The sequence below is a fragment of the Myxocyprinus asiaticus genome, chromosome 25, assembly GCF_019703515.2.
Source record: "Myxocyprinus asiaticus isolate MX2 ecotype Aquarium Trade chromosome 25, UBuf_Myxa_2, whole genome shotgun sequence".
In the NCBI taxonomy this organism is placed as follows: Eukaryota; Metazoa; Chordata; class Actinopteri; order Cypriniformes; family Catostomidae; genus Myxocyprinus; species Myxocyprinus asiaticus.
In genome coordinates, this window is record NC_059368.1 from 20217771 (window position 1) to 20237594 (window position 19824).

At 38.1% G+C, this 19824-nt stretch overlaps 1 protein-coding gene across 1 annotated transcript in view; it reads right to left on the minus strand.

Annotated features, from left to right (window-relative positions):
• The window catches only part of LOC127416502 (kinesin-like protein KIF26A), a 141988-nt gene extending 127682 nt beyond the window's left edge, over positions 1 to 14306 (minus strand). Inside the window, exons 1-2 of the mRNA XM_051655906.1 lie at positions 14247 to 14306; positions 13736 to 13987 (exon numbers count right to left, since the gene is read on the minus strand). Coding sequence (XP_051511866.1) covers positions 13736 to 13987; positions 14247 to 14306 — 312 coding nt within the window. The remainder of the gene's footprint in view (positions 1 to 13735; positions 13988 to 14246) is intronic.
• Between the last annotated feature and the right edge of the window lie 5518 nt (positions 14307 to 19824).

The window sequence follows — 19824 nt, forward strand, 5'->3', positions numbered from 1 at the left end:
TTTCAGCATAGGCCCATTTGGATCAGCATGGGAATTCATGCTGGTCTAAGCTGTATGGTTTTTATGTATATCTGGAGAAATACTTTAGGACTTTAACATGAACCTTCTTCTATTTGTCATGAAACTTCTCTTATTTGGTGTCTTTCCCACTCAGGTGCCGATTTGTAGGGTCTTGGGACATATAGTGCAATACCCTTTTTAGCTGCTGGCTCTGTTCCAAAATCAGGGCACTTTACAACCCACTCCTCACACATCTTCCCACTTGTATTTTCATCAGTCATTGTGTGTTAGCTGTGAACGAGCACTCCGGAGTGATTAATGCAAATGCTGCATTGATCTCAGCTCTGTGCTCAGCCTCAGGAGTGGCCTTGTGCTTTACCTGCAAAACTACTCACCCTGCATCCGTAACTCCACAGAATGAAAGGTCACTCTCATTAGTTTGGACTCATCAGAGACAAAACTCCACAGTGGCTGGATAAGCATACAAAAGCTCAATGGTTGGCCAGATATGCATAAATATCATTAATGTGATTAATGGACATCTAGTGTAGTGCAATGTTAAAATACTGGAAAGGACTTAAATGTTGGTCTGTTTCTAACTCAAAGCTATTGTGACGCCTCAGAAGACATGGAATATACCACTCGAATTGAATGGATTACTTTTATGCTACCTTTATGTGCTTTTTGGAGCTTGAAAGATTTGATCCCCAATGAGTTGCGTTATATGGAAGAAGAAAACCACCTCTTACATCCTTCAAAATATCTTTGTATTCCACAGAAGATGGGAAGTTTTTAGAATGGCATGAGGGTGAGTAAATGATGAGAGAATGATCCATTTTGGGGTGAACTATTCCTTTAAATTACAATATTTTTTGTAAATTCTATCCTCCAGACTAAAAGTCCAACATAAAGTGAACAGATTAAAGGGATAGTTCATATATAATATAAATCTCCACTTTCACATTGTTCTTCTTCATTCACACTTCTTTTGTTTTTGGTGGTTCATATTCTTTGCATATCACCAGCTACTGGGCAGGGAGGAGAATTTATAGTAAAAGGACTTAAATATTGATCTTTTTCTCACCCACACCTACAATATTGTTTCTGAAGTCATGGATTTAAACACTGGAGCCGTATGGATTACTTTTATGCTGGCTTTATGTACTTTTTGGAGCTTCAAATTTCTAGCCACCATTCACTTGCATTGTAAGGACCTACAGAGCTGAGATATTTTCCTAAAAATCTTTGTTTGTGTTCAGCAGAAGTCGTACACATCTGGGATGGCATGAGGGTGAGGGAATGACGAGAGAATTTTCATTTTTGGGTGAACTACTCCTTTAAAACCACACTGGCATACATTAATACAGGGGTCAACTTTATTATTAAGGTAGAATTTAATTGAAAGGTTGAACTGCATTCTGAGAATACACTTCATAGATGTCACTTTGGGGCAAATTGTCACATTTTGTTTATACAACGTATTAATTAAATATTTGTTGGCTGAAACAATGGTTTGATTTATTTATTTATTTTTTTTGGATGTTGCTTTTAATATTTCATGTCGTTTCATGAATTTCTGTTTTGAAAAAGCTATTTGTTGCCAAGACTTTAAAATATGTGTCTATACAGAAACTGAATTAAAAAAAATAACTTATTCTACGAAATATTTACTGGAGAAAAAATGTGATAACTACCCCATGATTTCCCCTATATTCTTTTGTTGTTCATTCAGTCGATGGACAGACAGGCAGACAGACTTACAGATTTACACTGAGACAAATACAAGAAAGCCTTGGGATTCTTATTCCATCCTTCAAACAGGTTGCTATGACAACCACCATCCCATCAGTGTGATGGATTGATCTGTGATGGACAAGTTATGACCCCTCACAGGGCCGTATTAAGGTGCTCTGGAGCCCCAGGGCTTAACGTTTCGCTGGGCCTCTGTCAGACATCGGGGGGGGGGGACGTTCGCACTCAATCACCATGCGCTACATGGATGGATTTAACCGTTGCGCACCTTCTCTATGTTTACATCAGCATCCCACTGAATGAGTTTTCATGCACGCCTTGCCGAGAACGTCTATGGGGGAGAATACGGTGCCCCCCCCCGCTGGCGCGTGCCCTGGGACTTAGCCCCGGTAAGCCTGTGCGTTAATACGGCCCTGACCCCTCAGGGCGTGACATAATCAGCACAGGATGGAAGAGGAATAGAATGAAAGAGAAGGGAAGGGTGATAACATGTCATCTGGTCATGAGCATTCTAAAGATTACCTATTCACCAGAGTAAATCAGAATCCCTCCATGTCCAGACTTTGAACAAACAGGATGAAAAGAAATAACAGGGAGGAAATGGACCAACATAATGAACCTCTTGGAGAACACTGAAGTTTTCCCTGAATGGGGATGATACAGCTCTGAGCTATGAGTTACATTAGCATGTTAGGTCAAGAGCTCATATGTTATCTGAAACTGTCGTTCACTCGCTGTAGTCAGTAAGAAATGCTGTATCCTTAGAAGAAGCCTGCATGGACTAATCTTTACCTGTTGCCCTCTATAATATATTGCAGTTTGAAAACCAATAAGAGTAAAGCCTTCATTTACACTGCCAAAAGGCTACCTGCTAGATAGCCAAGGACAAAGTGATTAGAAGAATAATCTCATAGAGGGAGGGAGAGGCCCTTGGTATAGGTCCAGACCTGTAAAAGAGGAAGCCATAGTCCCCTTGGGAAAGTACCCCTCTTGCTTCTCCTATAAACAGCCGTCATGCCTGGCGGGCTGAACGCTGAGACAGCAGGGACATGTACAGGTTTAAATTCTCATCACATGGACCAGCACATCATTCCTTCCCAGTTTATTTCTTTAAAATTGCTTCACCCCCTCCGGTGAGACCAGTGTGGGCCTCTTCTGAGATAGACTTGCCCAGTGAATTTATGGTGAGGTGGTTTTCAGTAGAAGGACTTGGCTGACTATAGTAATAATTATTTTAACCTAGAATGCACTTGTTGACAAACTTTCAGTAAATATTATAGTTGGATAAACCCATTTCATATTAGTACTGGACACAGGGGGGCAGTCAGGAGTTTACTCTGTCATCAAAGTCCACAACTAGGAAAATGTTTTAGGGGGATTTTTCTCAGTAACTGTAAAAGGAGATTATGTTGGAAGAACATAAGCCCCTTGAGTTCCCTACTCTGGCATTTTAGGGGTCAAGCAAAGAGCCAGTACTCAGAAATGTAAACAAATCTCAGGATCGGGCAAAGAAAATCACTGAAGTGGATGATGATGTTAAATTGAGAAAACACAAACACCACAGCCACTCAAATCCCTCTTCATTCTAATGCATATGGGGTGCAACAGCTAGAGCTGAGCAGTCAAATACTCTGCTTTTGTTTGTGTGTGTGTGTGTGTGTGTGTGTGTGTGTGTGTGTGTGTGCATTCTTGAGAAATGTGTGTGCTAACACCTAGCTGACATACTATTTAAATCAAATAAATAAGGTACGCTATGCACATATGATACATAAAATGTATGGACGTTCGCTTACAGTATGAATCGTTTCGTCAAATCTTTTTCACTTCACTTAAATAGCCCTTGTAGTGTTCATTTGTGAATTAATATGTTTTGGAATTAATTCATTAAGCGAACGAATCGTTCTTATTCACTACTGTTGTTTCCTTCCTAATTGCGACCCTTGCTTCTTGCTAGATTTAGCAAGAACACTGACATATATACAGTATATATATATATATATATATATATATATATATATATATATATATATATATATATATATATATATATATATAAATCCATGGCTTTCAGACCTTTTGATGATTTGTAATCACTATATGAGTATCAAATCTCTAATTGCTTAAACTGCCAAAACAGAATTCTTTATAGTTAACAGACTTCCTTTAGCAGGTCTGTTACATGATGTTAAATTCTTTAATTCATGTGGTATGTGATCATAATGATTTGAAACTAAGTTAAATGCCTCAATAATGCGATTCAATTCGTTTTCTATTGATGAGTCAGAATGGATTTACAATGTCAATACACTTTTTAATTTAAACCCTTTCTAGGGAATATGATTCCATGGGACAAACTTATAGTATCTTGTATTGACAGCCACATTGTGTGCTAAAAGTGGCCTGACATTTGTTCATCTTGCTTTTGTTAAACACTCAGCCTTTGCGGGGATATCTTACAGCTTAATCTGTCTGGACCCAGACCTGATTGTCTGAGCTGACAAATAATTTAACTAAGCCAAGAGAAAAATGTCTGCACACATTTTACAGCTTTACTCTTGCACCACATTTCATCTTATCTCCAGACTTGTAATTGGAGTCTAAGAAAACAACCATTTATCCTCCCTGTGCTTTAGGGAAGGCAAAGAAGCTCTGATAGCCTTCTTCTTTTCTTTGAGGTGAATAACTACATATAACTACATAACCAGATACAGACTTGTGTTGTTATATTGAATTTGTCAATTACAATATGCACCCTTCACAGTTCACTTCTCTTACATTAAGAGTCACTTTCAATTGTTATTCAGAATGAGATAGCGGGCTCTATTTTCATGAGTGCGCAAATCGGAGCACTACGCGTAACAACCGTGCACTACGTCTAATCCAATTTTCTTGAAAGTGCTAATTCTAAACACAATTTTCATGCCAGCGCAAAACACAAGTGGGCGTGAGTGGGAGTGTTTGCGCTATCTGTGGGTGTATTGTATGTTAATGAAGTGGCGCAAAGCACAATTTGCTATTTTCCAGAGAAAAGGGTCATTGCGCTAAGGCTTTGAGAAGCATCTCTTTTCTCAGCACAAAGTCTAAAATCAGTTCTTGAATTTGCAGTTTGGAGATTCCATCAGCAGGTGGTTATAAAATCCATGTCCAAACTCTGAAAATATAGTGGAACATGGAATTATGTCCCTGACAATCACAGCTGTAGACACTTTATGAAACAAAATGTATGAGATTTCTTTGAAACTATCTATAGGTCATTGTTTATTTTTCAATTATTATTTTTATTATGTTAAGTCTATATTTAGAATTGTACTTATGATCTAATTTATATTGTTTTTTAGTTATTTTTAGGTCACTGCAAAAAGGACAGGTGCACGAAGTTGGAGAGGGCAAAATGTTTGTATTTGGGAAGGTGATTATATATTATTTTTTTTTGACCACTTAATTATTTTTATTATATTTTTGTTTCGTTTGAAGTGTAAATTTAATTTAGAAATATTTTTGGTAAAAAAAATTCGTATTTCAATAAAGTAATTTTAATTTTTAAACTAAAATCGACCGGTAGAAGTGAAGTGCGTGCACAAATCCACAGCCTAGAATGCCAATACAAATACTGTTGATCCTAGCCACATTGTGTGTCAGTAGATCAGAATTATTAATAATACGTACATTCTCTATAATTTAACGGAGCCTACATCCAAATCCTGACGAGAACCACATTTTCCATGTGTATAAAAGGAGCTTGTCACTGTCATAGAATGTACCAATGACAATCAACAAGAACACAAGTCTATATTTCTGTTCTTCTAATTCATTGCATACAGCCCACTTACACTACCAACTTCTTATGGATGAGCTGTCTTTGGCTGGGTTTCCTGATAACGTTTCAACTTAAGCTTTTACGATCATCTTAACTAACGTCACTCGTTATTTTATGATGGAGTAACGCCTGTTTCCCAAACCAGCACTTAGATTGCTTGTTATAAAGTAGAACTTAAGTGCTTCATTACGGGAGCTGTCCGGTCCAAAGGTGCTGATCACTTTGGAAAATATGTCCAGAGTTTCTCTTCTCAACATGAAAATCATGTGGAAATACTAACAAACATGGAAGTTGTTTGTAACCTTGTCGAGGCACAGAAATGTATTAACTATTACAGAATTTAATTATAGAAATAATGATGGCTTTAGTGAGACGGAGTTACAGATGTATCATAGAGAATAATGAAAGTGATGCAATAAATGCATGTAACGTGAATGTACACGGTGTGAATCAGAAGCATCCCTCAGGTAGCCTAAAGTTTTTTGGCTGGAAACTGAACAAATGCACAAAGAACAGGATTAAAATGACGAGCATCAGTATTGAACTACTCATAGACCTATCTAAATATTAATAGATCATCTGGTTAGAGATCAAGGCACCATGTACTTGTAGCCTTACTGCCATTATGCATCATGCAATTTGTTACTGCCTTGTAAAAAGACTATAAGTAAGCTGATTTGAAACAGCCATTGGAGGAAGAGGAGGAGGAAGAGAGAGAGAGGGAATCTCTCATTACACACTCTTACTCTAATCTCCTTTGTTAAACAAATTGTAATGATTTATTAGGCATATATATTTAAGTTTTAAATTGCATGGTCACATTACATTACATCACTCATTTAATAAGAACATATCTTCTTTCTATTGCCATTACAATTATGCTTATCAAAGCAGGCTAATATTATGTTATACTGTATTACATGTCTTGTCATTTAGACCTATCACGTTGCATGTGCAGACTGCGGAGACTACCTGTTGATTTCATTGTGATTTTTTCAACACTTTTTTTATCCTCTGAAATAGTTTACAATGGCTTTCCAATTATCAAAATATATTAATACAATTCATTCAAAGACCCATTGTCCTTGATAAACTGTGAAAGATGCCAGAAAAATATGTTTTATTTGCACTTAATGGACTTAAGAATGGTTCAAAGCTCTCATTAATTTATGAAAGTTTTTACTAACTACTTAGATAATGACACTTTTGGGAAACGTGCCTTAGAAATTAAGTACTACTTAAGTGCTACTAATATTCTACTTAGTGCTTCGGGAAACCCAGCTTTTGTTTATATCACTGGTGCTTGACAGGGAATGCACTATATAATAGGACGCTGGCGGTGCAATAACTGGAGAAGAACCTGAGGATTAAATTGCACTTGACCATTAGCGTTTTGTGCGCTCAATTTCGCAAAACCCACTTGCAACTAGACTTAGCTTATGCTTGCACAAAATACCAAAACTTGCACAAAATGCCCACTGAGCATATGACATATGGTATAGCATTGTGCTTAGCTTTTTTAAAATAGGGCCAAGCCTTACCTACCTATGGTTCACATTTAATGTGCCAAATAACTGACCAAAAGAAATCTTCATGGGAGGTCTGAATTTTTCTGTAGTAAATAAATATGGAAACATCCTCATTATGTGTTTTCCATGCAGGCCTGCATTTCACTCAGATTTGCTGACTAGATGATATGTACTACTGTGATGGAATTGTTATGTTCCAGAGTAGCGGGTGAGAGAGGGACTGGAAAACAATTATATTGTGAGCCAGTTAAAAGAGCAGGAGTTTCCCAAAACAATTCAGTGGAATCTATGGCTGTCTCCATAACAGACCTTGAACTTTGTTGTTAATAAAGGGAAGGTGTGTAACTGAACCAGACATCGCAGCCTTGTAGCCTACATTGTTAGCTACAGCGTAAGTTAAACACTGTCTTTTTGGCTGAAGAGTAATTTGACCAAAGAGTATAAACAATGTGAATTAAACCATGCTGCCTTGTGGTAAACCTACACGTCCCTGTGGCAGGGTCAGTTTGACACACAATACTTAAAAACAAGACCTTATGGACAGGTCCAAGTCTTTATATGTTCAGTCAACGTGAAAGAATGCACAGCCTCTGACCATTTGAGGAAATGCATTGCCAAGCCAACAGGATCACACTTTCATTGAGTTGTAAAAGTTAGGTGGGTTAAACTTCCTTTTCAGATGTTATCATTTCTACACCTCCCTTTACACACATTGTTCTTTTGAACAATGACCCCCAATTGGTGTTGTATACAGTACAAGTATGGTAAGACCAACTAAACAAGACAGCTTATAATCACACTCACAAAGGAAACAGGTGGCTCAAATCTCAATGTTTAATCTCTTGATACCATTAATCATTTAAAGGCTAAACTCTCAATTTTAAAAGATTCAGTAATTGGCTTTAACAGTTTACCAGACATAAAGGGACTGAAGATTGTCCTTTAAAGTTGTGCCTCTTCCATAAACATAAGCATAGTCACAACTTGAAACACTGAGGTGTACTGCAATCTCTTTATGTACTGACAGCACAGCTGGTATCATCAGAATGCTTGTTACCAATGACAGGCATGACTGCTTACAATCATCTCAGCAGTTCTCCTCTTGAATATAGCCACTCAAAACCTTTCACTAGCTCTGGTCATTGAAATGTATGTTTTACCTGCAATCCACCCCACTATCATGTAAAAGAATCAGTGTGGAAGGGGGAGGAAAGTGGAGGTACTGGCGGCTGTATTATCTTCCATGATCGTATAGAGTTCTCATACATGTCAAATAGACAGACATGGATGCAAGAGACCAAATGTTGCATGCCTCTTTTTGACCACTGTCTTTAGATGCATTGTGAGCTGAATAGGTGGGGAAGTTACTCTGCAGAAGACTCTGCAGAAGTTTATACTACACAGAGTTTAGAGTGCATTTGTTAGACCCCGCTTACACCAGGTATTAAGATGCGTTTTTGGTGATACGATCACATGTGGTCAGGGCTAAATACAGATCAAAACGGGGTCTAAAATGTTTTGTGATCAGATAACAAATACCACATACATATGTGGTCAAAAATGCATATGACTGCATCACATTTGATGTGTAAACGCTAATCCGTCCTGAATGTGTCCCAGCAACAGCAAAGCGCACCCCCCCATCACCTGTCAATCAACCGCTGTGCTCGGTCATGAGCAGTTTAAAAGGAAATAACCGTGTGATCAGAACAATTAAAAAAGCAGATATATACACAAGCATGAGCACTTCATGGATCTTCTTCAGTGTGTCAACATTCAGGGACACTTATGTGAAGCACGAACATCTGCAGCTCAGGTTAAGACAGGTAATCCACTAAAATTACGGACAGTTCTGGTCGAAATGTTGTGTTTGTGCTTAGATTAAATTTCAGCTGCATCTGGGAGAAATAGCGCATGCAGTAACACACTGACATAGTGATGTGTGTCATCATGAAAAAGAGTCCCTCCCCTCCAAATCCGATCACAAGTGGTCACAGGAGACGCATATAAGTGGCCAGGTGTAAACAGCGATATGTCTCACATGACCACGTGTGATCAGATCACCTAAGACACATCTTAATAGCAGGTGTAAATGGGGTCTCATATCCTCAGTGACGGTAATGTGTACAAAGGCCTAGGCGTCATTTACGGGTGGGACGCGTGGGACATGTCCCTACCACTTTTTGCCTTTGCCAGTTTTGTTCCCACCACTTTCTGAAACGGCCTTCATCATGCAAGTGTCTAGCACACTGTTAAACACAATCATCACTATAGTGGACAATAGCGCCAGTTTTTCATTAGAAATCCTGTATTTACTGTGCATTTTCACATTGAAAAAATGCCTTCAGTGGCTTTATACCAAAATCAGAATCAGAATCAGCTTTATTGCCAAGTATGCTTACAAATACAAGGATTTTGTCTTGGTGACAGGAGCTTCCAGTGTACAACAATACAAAAACAATACAAAAACAGCAGCAAGACATAGATAATAATAAAAAATAAAAAATAGTTATACACATATGTACATACACACACAGACACACACATACAGTACATACATACATACACACATACACATACGTAGTGCAATCTAATACAAATCTGTTATCTGTTACGTACAGTGCAAATACAAATCTGTTATGTACAGTGCAAATGTTTTTTTTTTTTTTTTTTTTTCCAGAGGAATGAAATGGCAGAAGAGGTTGGATAAATATATTTAAAAAAAAGACTAAACTGTGTATTGCTCAATAGGGCAATTTAACTGTTGATGAGATGGATAGCCTGAGGGAAAAAACTGTTCCTGTGCCTGACGGTTCTGGTGCTCAGAGCTCTGAAGCGTCAGGCAGAAGGCAACAGTTCAAAAAGGTAGTGAGCAGGGTGAGTGGGGTCCAGAGTGATTTTTCCAGCCTTTTTCCTCACTCTGGAAGCGTATAGTTCTTGAAGGGTGGGCAGGGGGCAACCAATAATCCTCTCAGCAGTCCGAATTGTCCTTTGTAGTCTTCTGATGTCTGATTTCGTAGCTGAACCAAACCAGACAGTTATTGAAGTACAGAGGACAGACTCAATGACCGCTGAGTAGAACTGTATCAGCAGCGCCTGTGGCAGGTTGAACTTCCTCAGCTGGCGATGGAAGTACAACCTCTGCTGGGCCTTTTTCACAATGGAGTTAATGTGTGTCTCCCACTTCAGGTCCTGTGAGATGGTAGTGCCCAGGAAGCTGAATGACTCCACTGCTGCCACAGTGCTGTTTAGAATAGTGAGGGGAGTCAGTGTTGGGGTGTTCCTCCTAAAGTCCACAATCATCTCCACCGTTCTGAGCATGTTCAGATCAAGGTTGTTTTGACTGCACCAGACAGCCAGCTGTTCAACCTCCCTTCTGTATGCAGACTCATCGTCATCTCGGATGAGGTCGATGACAGTGGTGTCGTCTGAAAACTTCAGGAGCTTGACAGAGGGGTCCTTGGTGATACAGTCATTGGTGTAGAGAGAGAAGAGTAGTGGGGAGAGCACACATCCCTGGGGGGCACCAGTGCTGATTGTACAGGTGCTGGAAGTGAGTTTCCCCTGTCTCACAAGCTGTTGCCTGTCCGTCAGAAAGCTGGCAATCCACTGACAGATAGACATGTGAAGAGAGAGTTGGTGTAATTTATTCTGGAGTATAGCTGGGATGATGGTGTTGAAAGCTGAACTGAAGTCCACAAAAAGGATCCTTGCATATGTCCCTGGTCTGTCCAGATGTTGCAGGATATGATGCAATCCCATGTTGACTGCATCATCCACAGACCTGTTTGCTCGATAAGCAAATTAAAGGGGATCTAGAAAGGGTCCAGTGATGTTCTTCAGGTGGGCCAACACCAGTCTCTCAAATGATTTCATGACCACAGACGTCAGGGTGACAGGTCTGTAGTCATTAAGTCCTGTGATTTTTAGTTTCTTTGGGACAGGGATAATGATTGAGCGTTTGAAGCAGCATGGGAATTCACACTGCTCCAGTGATCTATTGAAGATCTGTGTGAAGATGGGGGCCAGCTGGTTAGCACAGGATCGAAGACACACTGTTGAGACGCCTTCTGGGCCTGAAGCTTTCCTCGTCTTTTGTTTCCGAAAGACGTGGCTCACATCATCTTCACAGATCTTAAGTGCAGATTGAGTAGCAGGAGTGGGTAGGAGGGGGGTTGCAGAAGCTGTTGGTGTTTGTGTGAAGTGAAGGTCAGATTGGGTGCGGGGTGTGAGATTGGGCCTTTCAAATCTGCAGTAGAACACATTCAGGTCATCAGCCAGTTGTTGGTCCACCACAGGGTTAGGGGTAGGAGTTATCAGTGAGTTGTTACATGCCACTCCACACTGATGCAGGGTCGTTAGCTGAAAACTTGTTTTTCAGCTTCTCAGAGTATCTTCTTTTAGCCACTCTGATTTACTTGTTCAGTGTGTTCCTGGCCTGATTGTACAAGACTTTATCCCCACCCCTGTAAGCATCCTCTTTGGCCTGACGAAGCTGCCTGAGCTCTGCTGTAAACCACGGTTTGTCGTTGTTGAAATTTAAATAAGTCCTAAAAGGAATGCACATATCCTCACAGAAACTGATATATGATGTAACAGTATCTGTGAGCTCATCCAGGTATGTGGCTGCAGCCTCAAAAACACTCCAATCCATGCTATTGAAGCAGGCTTGTAGTTTCTGCTCTGCTTCATTGGTCCATCTCTATACAGTCCTTACTACTGGCTTGGTTGATTTTAATTTCTGCCTGTAGGTTGGAAGAAGATGAACCAGACAGTGATCAGAGAGTCCCAAAGCTGCTCTAGGGACAGAGCGATATGCATCCTTTATTGTTGTGTAGCAATGATCCAGTATGTTCCTGTCTCTGGTGGGGCATGTAATGTGCTGTTTGTATTTGGGCAGTTCACATGTGAGATTTGCTTTGTTAAAATCCCCAAAAATAATAATAACTGAGTCCGGGTATTCTTGTTCCGTGTCTGTGATTTGATCAGCCAGCTGTTGCAGCGCCGCATTCAAACATGCGTTTGGCGCGATATACACACTCACCAGAATAAACGAGGAAAACTCACGTGGCGAGTAGAAAGGCTTACAGTTAATAAAGAGCGTTTCCAAATTAGGAAAGCACATCCTCTTTAATGTTGTTACATCTGTACACCAACTTTCATTGCTGTAAAAGCATATTCCACCGCCTCTCGTTTTCCCCGTTAACTCCACGATGCGATCCACTCTGAACATATGGAGTTAGTATAAAAAAAAAAGGTGCATTTTGAACTGTTCTGAGACCAGTGCAGACAGACAGCACACTGGAGGTTAAGTCATTTACTAAATAGGGAGCAAGGGAGCATCCTATAGCTTACCTATGCAGCCAAGTGCACTCACTCCTAACCTCCGACCAAAAGTTCAGTTTCAGGCTGCAAATTATGTTTGGACCACTCAACATGTTTGGCAGACATAGGACAATGGTAATCAGTACATAGATTCAGGATTTATAATGTATAAATTTATTTTAACATGGTTGGCAGTGATTGGATGATGCTGGCCATTACATTGAATCAGAATTATTTATGCTAATTTCTGATTGGTAAAATGCTTCAGCACTGGCTATCTCTTGTTTGTTTGACAGTGTAAAGAGAGAACATTGAGATTTTGTTTCCAGAGTAGAAAAAAACACTGAAACATAAAAGTCAAATCAAGTCAAAAAAATAAAATAAAAAGTTTTTTTTTTTTCTTCCAATACACATACGTAGTTCCAAAGCAGCTTTACAGAGAATCAGCTGTAATGTCTGTAATGTCTCAAAACATGAATGACCAACACTCCTGGAAACATAATAAACAATTTGATTTAAAAAAAATCTGAATTTCTAGAACTTGAAATAATTTACAATTTTACAACTTAATCCCACCGTCCTCATATGAGGACATACATTTTAGGAAACCTATTTGCTATTTTTTTTTTTTTTTTTTTTTTTGCATGTTTATAAGGTGCTACTAATTACAAATCAAAAAGGGAAATGAAAAATGCACACAGCAGTCACGCTCGAGTCTCAGGAGGTTTTTGCGGTCGTTTTAGGGTTTACAAACAAAGTTGTCAAATTAGATATAACTTTACACAGAAACGGTTAGTAAGCAATTTTATCACACTAAAGTCATGTTAACATGCATATTGTTTACGTCTAGAGGCTATACTTTTGAAACTTTGTCATGTTTACAGTTTGGCCCCCATTCACTTCCATTGTAAGTGCCTCACAGTATCCAGATTTTTTCTTTTTTCTTTTTTTTTTTTTAAGAAAAGAAGGGAGGTCAAAATAAATTTTTGTGGTACTCAACATTATGCCACACATGCCGTTGATTGATCTTAACTTGTACTGAACCCAGAATATTCTTTCAATCACTGTCGCAAACTAATCGGTTGGGTTACAAAATAGATAATGTCTCATTGTAAAGATGTGTTTAGTATTTCACTGAAAATACCACACAAAAAAATGGATATTGTTAGGACTTGACTTTCACCACCACCAATTAAAGTTTAGTCTGCAAAGATTAAAACGATTATTTCTACACCAATGTCAGTCCCTTCATGGTGTAAAAGGCCCTGAGATGAATTGCTTTAATGGTTTAGTTGAATGCACATGCACAAACCTTTAGCGTTCCTGGCTCAGCCAGCTCGAGCGCCTGTCTGTTCAGTTCGTCCGTGATGATTTGACATCGCTGACACAGGCTTTCCCTCACTTGCTTGCTCTCGGAATGGCTTAACTCTGTTACAGACACTGAGCCGGCACCCTCTGGGTTTGGCCGGTTGCCGCATTGCACTTCCTCTGCTGAATGAAGCCTTTTCCTTGGATTAAGTGCTGGACTCTGCACTGATTCACTGCTTGCTGATATCTCAACGACCTAATGTGAGACAAAAGCACAAAAACATTTAAATTGAGAGATGAATGAAAAAACTTAAGTAACAACACAAAACGTTGTATCAGGTCTCTGGATCTCACAAAAAAAAAAAAAAAAAAAAAAAAAAAAAAAAAAAAAGCATGAACTATATCTGCGTTATTACATGATACGATAATTATGACGATAAATATTAATAATAATAATAATAATAACAATAATAATAATAATAATAATAATAATAATAACATCTGCATTATCTCACCGTGAACCTCCTGTTATCTGTTCTGCGCCCTCCACCTTGGACCCAATAATTGGAGCGCATGTTTCTTGCTTGAAATGTTCCCGCGTACGCACGCGACACTGATTTGGTTGGATTCACTTCAAGTTCCGTAAGATTCACTGATTTACATAACTCTGTGTAATCTTTCCAAGTTTAGTTTTTCCGGTTAGTAAAATGTTCAGGCATGCTAGATAACATTCTTGCGAGATGTCGCGTTTATCAATCCCACAGAGAATGGGCTATGTGGATTTAAGTTAGGTCTCAAAGTTATTGAGCATTTAGACTGAGTCTTCAATGGGAGGAGCAGAAACGACGCTCAGACAGTGCACCCTCCCAACTCTGATTCAGATCAAGTTCAGATTAAACGTGCATCATGTTCTGTCAGGTTGAACAGTCCTATTGCTTTTACATGCAAGAATATTTTTTATAAATACACCGGTGGACCAGTTTACACTTATATTTAACCAATTATATACTCTCCTGCATCATATGTATTATATATATTAGTATACTGCATATCATGTTGGATGTATTCTATTGCATGTCCTAATATGTGTGTGTGTGTGTGTGCGTGCGTGTGTGTGTGTGTGTGTGTGTGTGAGAGAGAGAGAGAGAGAGAGAGAGAGAGAGAGAGAGAGAGGAACATCACATTGTGAGAAATTTTAGTGGGGCAATCATCAATTTACCATTACTCTAGCGCCACCAAACGGGCACTAACCAAATTTTCAATTTTCATAAAACGAACGATTATGAAGTTTATTCATTGGTATTCTTATCACTTCATGTCATGATACATTTCCATGCGAGATATGTTGTCATTACAGTTTCATTTTCCAAAGACAAAACAAACATTTATGGGGCTCGCGTCAGTCGCGTGTTTCGAATGAGCTGTTCTTGGTGCTGAAATGAAATGTTCACTTCCTGTTCTTGTGTTATATACCGTATATAGTTTATAAAACAACATGCAAACTGACAAGTTGCTATTACCTTCTGTTTTCTCTTCAGACAGTGACTTGTCAATCCCAATATTATATCAGTATCCAAAAAGAACGTGGCACCTTCCACAGGTGTTGACCTCTGCAGTAATTCTCCTGCATTTTGTGCTGAATCATGTAAAGCCATGTGAAACCTCTTCTCTTTTGTGCTGTCATCTGGATGTATTAATAAATGTCTTATTAACCAACCATGCCGCTTGATGTTGCCGTGCATCAGACATCAGTGTAAGACCAAAGAAATATTTTGCTCAATCTCATGTGCCTTTTTTAAATGACACTGTTGTCTTTCAGAATAGCTTTAGCTCAGAATAATGTCTAACCATATCCATCCTTTGCACGTGCACACCCAAGACGCTCGAGCACACCTGGTAGTCCAAAACAAAACTATAAGCTTGTTGAATTGAACCATGTGGATCAGTTCAAAGACTGCGCTTGTGTCTCATCTCTCTCTCTCTCTCTCTCTCTCTCTCTCTCTCTCTCTCTCTCTCTCTCTCTCACTCTCACACACACACACACACACACACACACTCTCTCTCTCTCTCTCTCTCTCTCTCTCTCTCTCTCTCTCTCTCTCTCTCTCTCTCTCTCCTTTTCTTTTTGTCAAACAGCCTCAAACTAATTTGACTACTGTAAATTATTGTTTTATGCGCGTTTAATCAGAAAATGGATTAAAATATAATTAACCCTTGCGTCAATAGAAAAAAGTTACTCAGAGGTCCTTAGAGGACAAAAATGTCCACGTCAAAAAACTGCCATAATAATATTATATATTAATATTATTTTCTACTTTCAGTGAGTTAATTTTTTTTAACCAACATCAGTGCTGATCATAACTACCAAATATTCATTCATTTTCAGGATTTTAACCCTTTAAATGCCAGTTTGTTTATATAATGCCACTGTTGTTTTTTATGAAAAAAAGAAAAAAAAAAAGAAAGAAAAAGGAATTGTTTTCCATATACTAAATGCTAAGGAAAATTGTTATTATTATTATTATTATTTTATTTTTTATTTTTTGGATGATCACAGTCTGGGATATGTCATTGATTGGCAACAACATTGATTTTGATGCATTATTATTTTCTGTGCAGTGTCAGATAAAATAAAAAAGCACACTCAGGACCTTAGAGGACAAAAATGTCCGCGTCAGAAAACTGCCATAATAATATTATATATTAATATTATTTTCCACTTTCACTGACTTAGATTTTTTAACTAACATCAGTCCTGATCATAACTACCAAATATTCATTAATTTTCAGAATTTTAACCCATTAAATGCCAGTTTGTTTACATAATGCCACTGTTATTTTTCACACACACACACACACACACACACACACACACACACACACACTCACACACACACACACACACACACATGTTGGTGCAGCTATCATTATGAGGACTCTCCATAGACGTAATGATTTTTATACTGTATGAACTATAGATTCTATCCGCTAACCCTAACCCTACCCCTAAACCTAACCCTCACAAAAAACTTTCTGCATTTTTACATTTTCAAAAAAACATCATTTAGTATGTTTTTTAAGTGATTTAAATTATGGGGACACTAGAAATGTCCTCATAAACCGCATTTATAGCATAATACCCTTGTAATTACCAGTTTATAACCTAAAAAAAAGTCCTCGTAAACCACTTAAACCTGCCCACACACACAAACACACACACAGATTTCTCAATACACACATACAAAACACACTCTGACACCCATACCAACACACCCACACAATTTTAGCTGCATCATTTATTTAATTGGCCTGCAGTGCTCTATAATACAGCAAACAGAAAATAGGAAAAAAGCATGTATTTGCTCCATAGGCTAAACATGAGAAAAATGGCACCATCTAGTGGAAAATATTAAATGCTTTAATTTTGAAGCCAGGGCTCCAGAATGAAAGCATAATATCACAGAATTCATGATCTTATGCTTTAATGGCACAGGGATCAAATATTGCAGTTTTAATGGGTTTCCATGGGGACATTTTTGTCCTTTTTGTAACATTTTTGTAACTATTTTGTGTACACAGTGTATTATAGATGTATTATAGGAACTGAGGTTGAAATATAAAAATTCCCCCAAAAATACACACCTTTGGCAAAATGTATGCCATTGGCACACTGTCAAACAAACAAGAGATAGCCAGTGCTGAAGCATTTTACCAATCAGAAATTAGCATAAATAATAAAAAACAAAATGAAAAGACAAAAATGTCCCGAAGGTCGCACAAGGGTTAATGATGATTGAGTTGATGTGCACTATGAACCTTTATGTTTTACGGAAACTGATTTCTTTTTACTGATAATTTACGTTGTTTGTAATCATGGATTATTGTTGGAAAAAATATAAACTAACTGTCATTTAGTAACTTGCCTTGATGTCAGTACGTATTTGTCTCTGTTTAAATGATCAGTTAGTTGATTATTAGTCTTGTCTTGTTTGAATGTTGACTCAAAATGAAGTTATTACAATATTGAACAATTAAAGCAATATTAAAGTGTCTTCATCAATGATGGCCAAGTCATGGCAACTTGACATTTTAAGTACAGTGAAGAAATGTATGTAAAACAAATTCAAGTAGATGAATTAAACAAAACAAAACAAAAGGGGGGAAAAATTAAAGACAAGGAGAGAGGTAAGTGATTATTAGAGAGAATGTCCTTTATTGTGTTGAATTACATCTTGATGAGATGTAGGCTGCTGTATATAGCTATTTTTCACTCCCTATTAACAGGTTAAAAATATTGCTATTGTCTCAAACCATAGTTTAGTGTAATGTACCAATTTTAGTGTAGTGTAATTTCAATTTCTCTTTTTCATGGAACACTAACACACTATTAGACCTGAAAATGTGAAAAACACCTGTGTATATGCATAATATATGCATAAATCTTAACCTCTGAACTCTGATGGCCCTGACCTTATTTATGACTCCATGCAACATAGCAAAAATAAATGAAAAGTCACACAAGTTTGATGTGATGAAAATTTACATTATAATGGGTTATTGCGGTCCGATCTTTGCAATCCATTTTGAAGTTATTTGTAACATGTCCAGTGGTCCCTGGAGTCAGACTTGACATGCCCTGAATCCGAAAGACCACGTCCCGGGGGAACACCTCAGCTGGTTTAAACCTGGTGCAATCTGGTCAAGATCCTATTAATGCAAAGAGCCCCAGAACATCTTTCATGAATGCCACTTTTCTCCTCCTTTGACAGAAAGATGTCTGCTAAGGACTTTTCAAGTCATGTCTGGACTTTACCCAATATTTCAACTGTTGTGTTGTTATAAGCTTACAACAAATTTATCTAATTCAGAAGCACATTTAACAACAAAACAGATTTTACATATCTTGTGCACTTAGCTTTATGTGCTTCCCCTTGGCATATAATTGTAATGAGATCTAACTTTAGTTTTGAAATGCCCCATGTCTTTTGCAGATAGTGTGTGTAGAAAGTGATTTCTATAAGCTTTCAATTACCATAGCCTATGTTGAAGGTATACAAATGTAATCGGCCAGCAGTGATCATATGTCTGTGGCACATTCCTGCAACCTACAATTTCCTTTAAAATGGAAATAAAAAGTTGTATTCCTCTTCATTGATGGTGGACTAGTCCTTCCAAAAATCTGAGTTTTGTTTTAAAAAACATTTTGAGTAGCTTTTTCAAACTCATGTGAAAGCATAAAACAAAACATGAAGCATGCCACAAACATTTCACACAATAAAGTACGCATCTGCTATCCTGTTTCAGAAGGAACACAGATATTAAAGTTGTCATATGTCCAAGGACAAATTAGTAATTGGTCAAAAGTAGTTTGCTACACAGCACTACACAAAACAAACAAACAACTAAACATAAAGTCTACCCAGTGTTTGCAGAAAAATAAGAAAGAGTAGTTGTAAGTTATTCTTTTAATAGTACATTTATTATTTACATACAAAATGTGAAACATTCCATTTAAGAGAGAGAGAGAGAGAGAGAGAGAGAGAGAGAGAGAGAGAGCATAAACCTGAAGGCCAATAAAACAGAAATGATACTGTAAATTTAACCAACTTTAACAAAGCAACAGACCTGGTGCATTGGTGGATGGTTTTCCCAAGTCTGATCAAGTGGTCCTGAACATTTCACAATTTTCATAAGAACTGTTGAACTGTTGAGAACCACTCAGCCAAAGAGGAAGCCACAGGTTACCAAAGAGAAGTCGAGTCGGAAGTCGAGTGAGTGCCAAAGATCCTGTAGCATCTGTGAAAACCTGATTGGAAAAACACATCTGAAGCCCATATAAAGACATCTTTACTCAAACACTAACTGCACTGCTGTTGCCTAATGCATGGTGCTTATATAGAGCGCAAAATAATGGGGTCTCACACGTGCTGGTGTGGAATGATGATCATGCCGGTTGGACTTGTTGGAGAGGTTCTTACCATGCGTGGGCACTTTAAATGAAGTTCGTTCACCCTGAACCTGCTTGCTAAACCGGTTATAAGTAGGTGAACACACCTTTACTTTCGAGAATTTATCAGTTGGAGTTTCTCATTT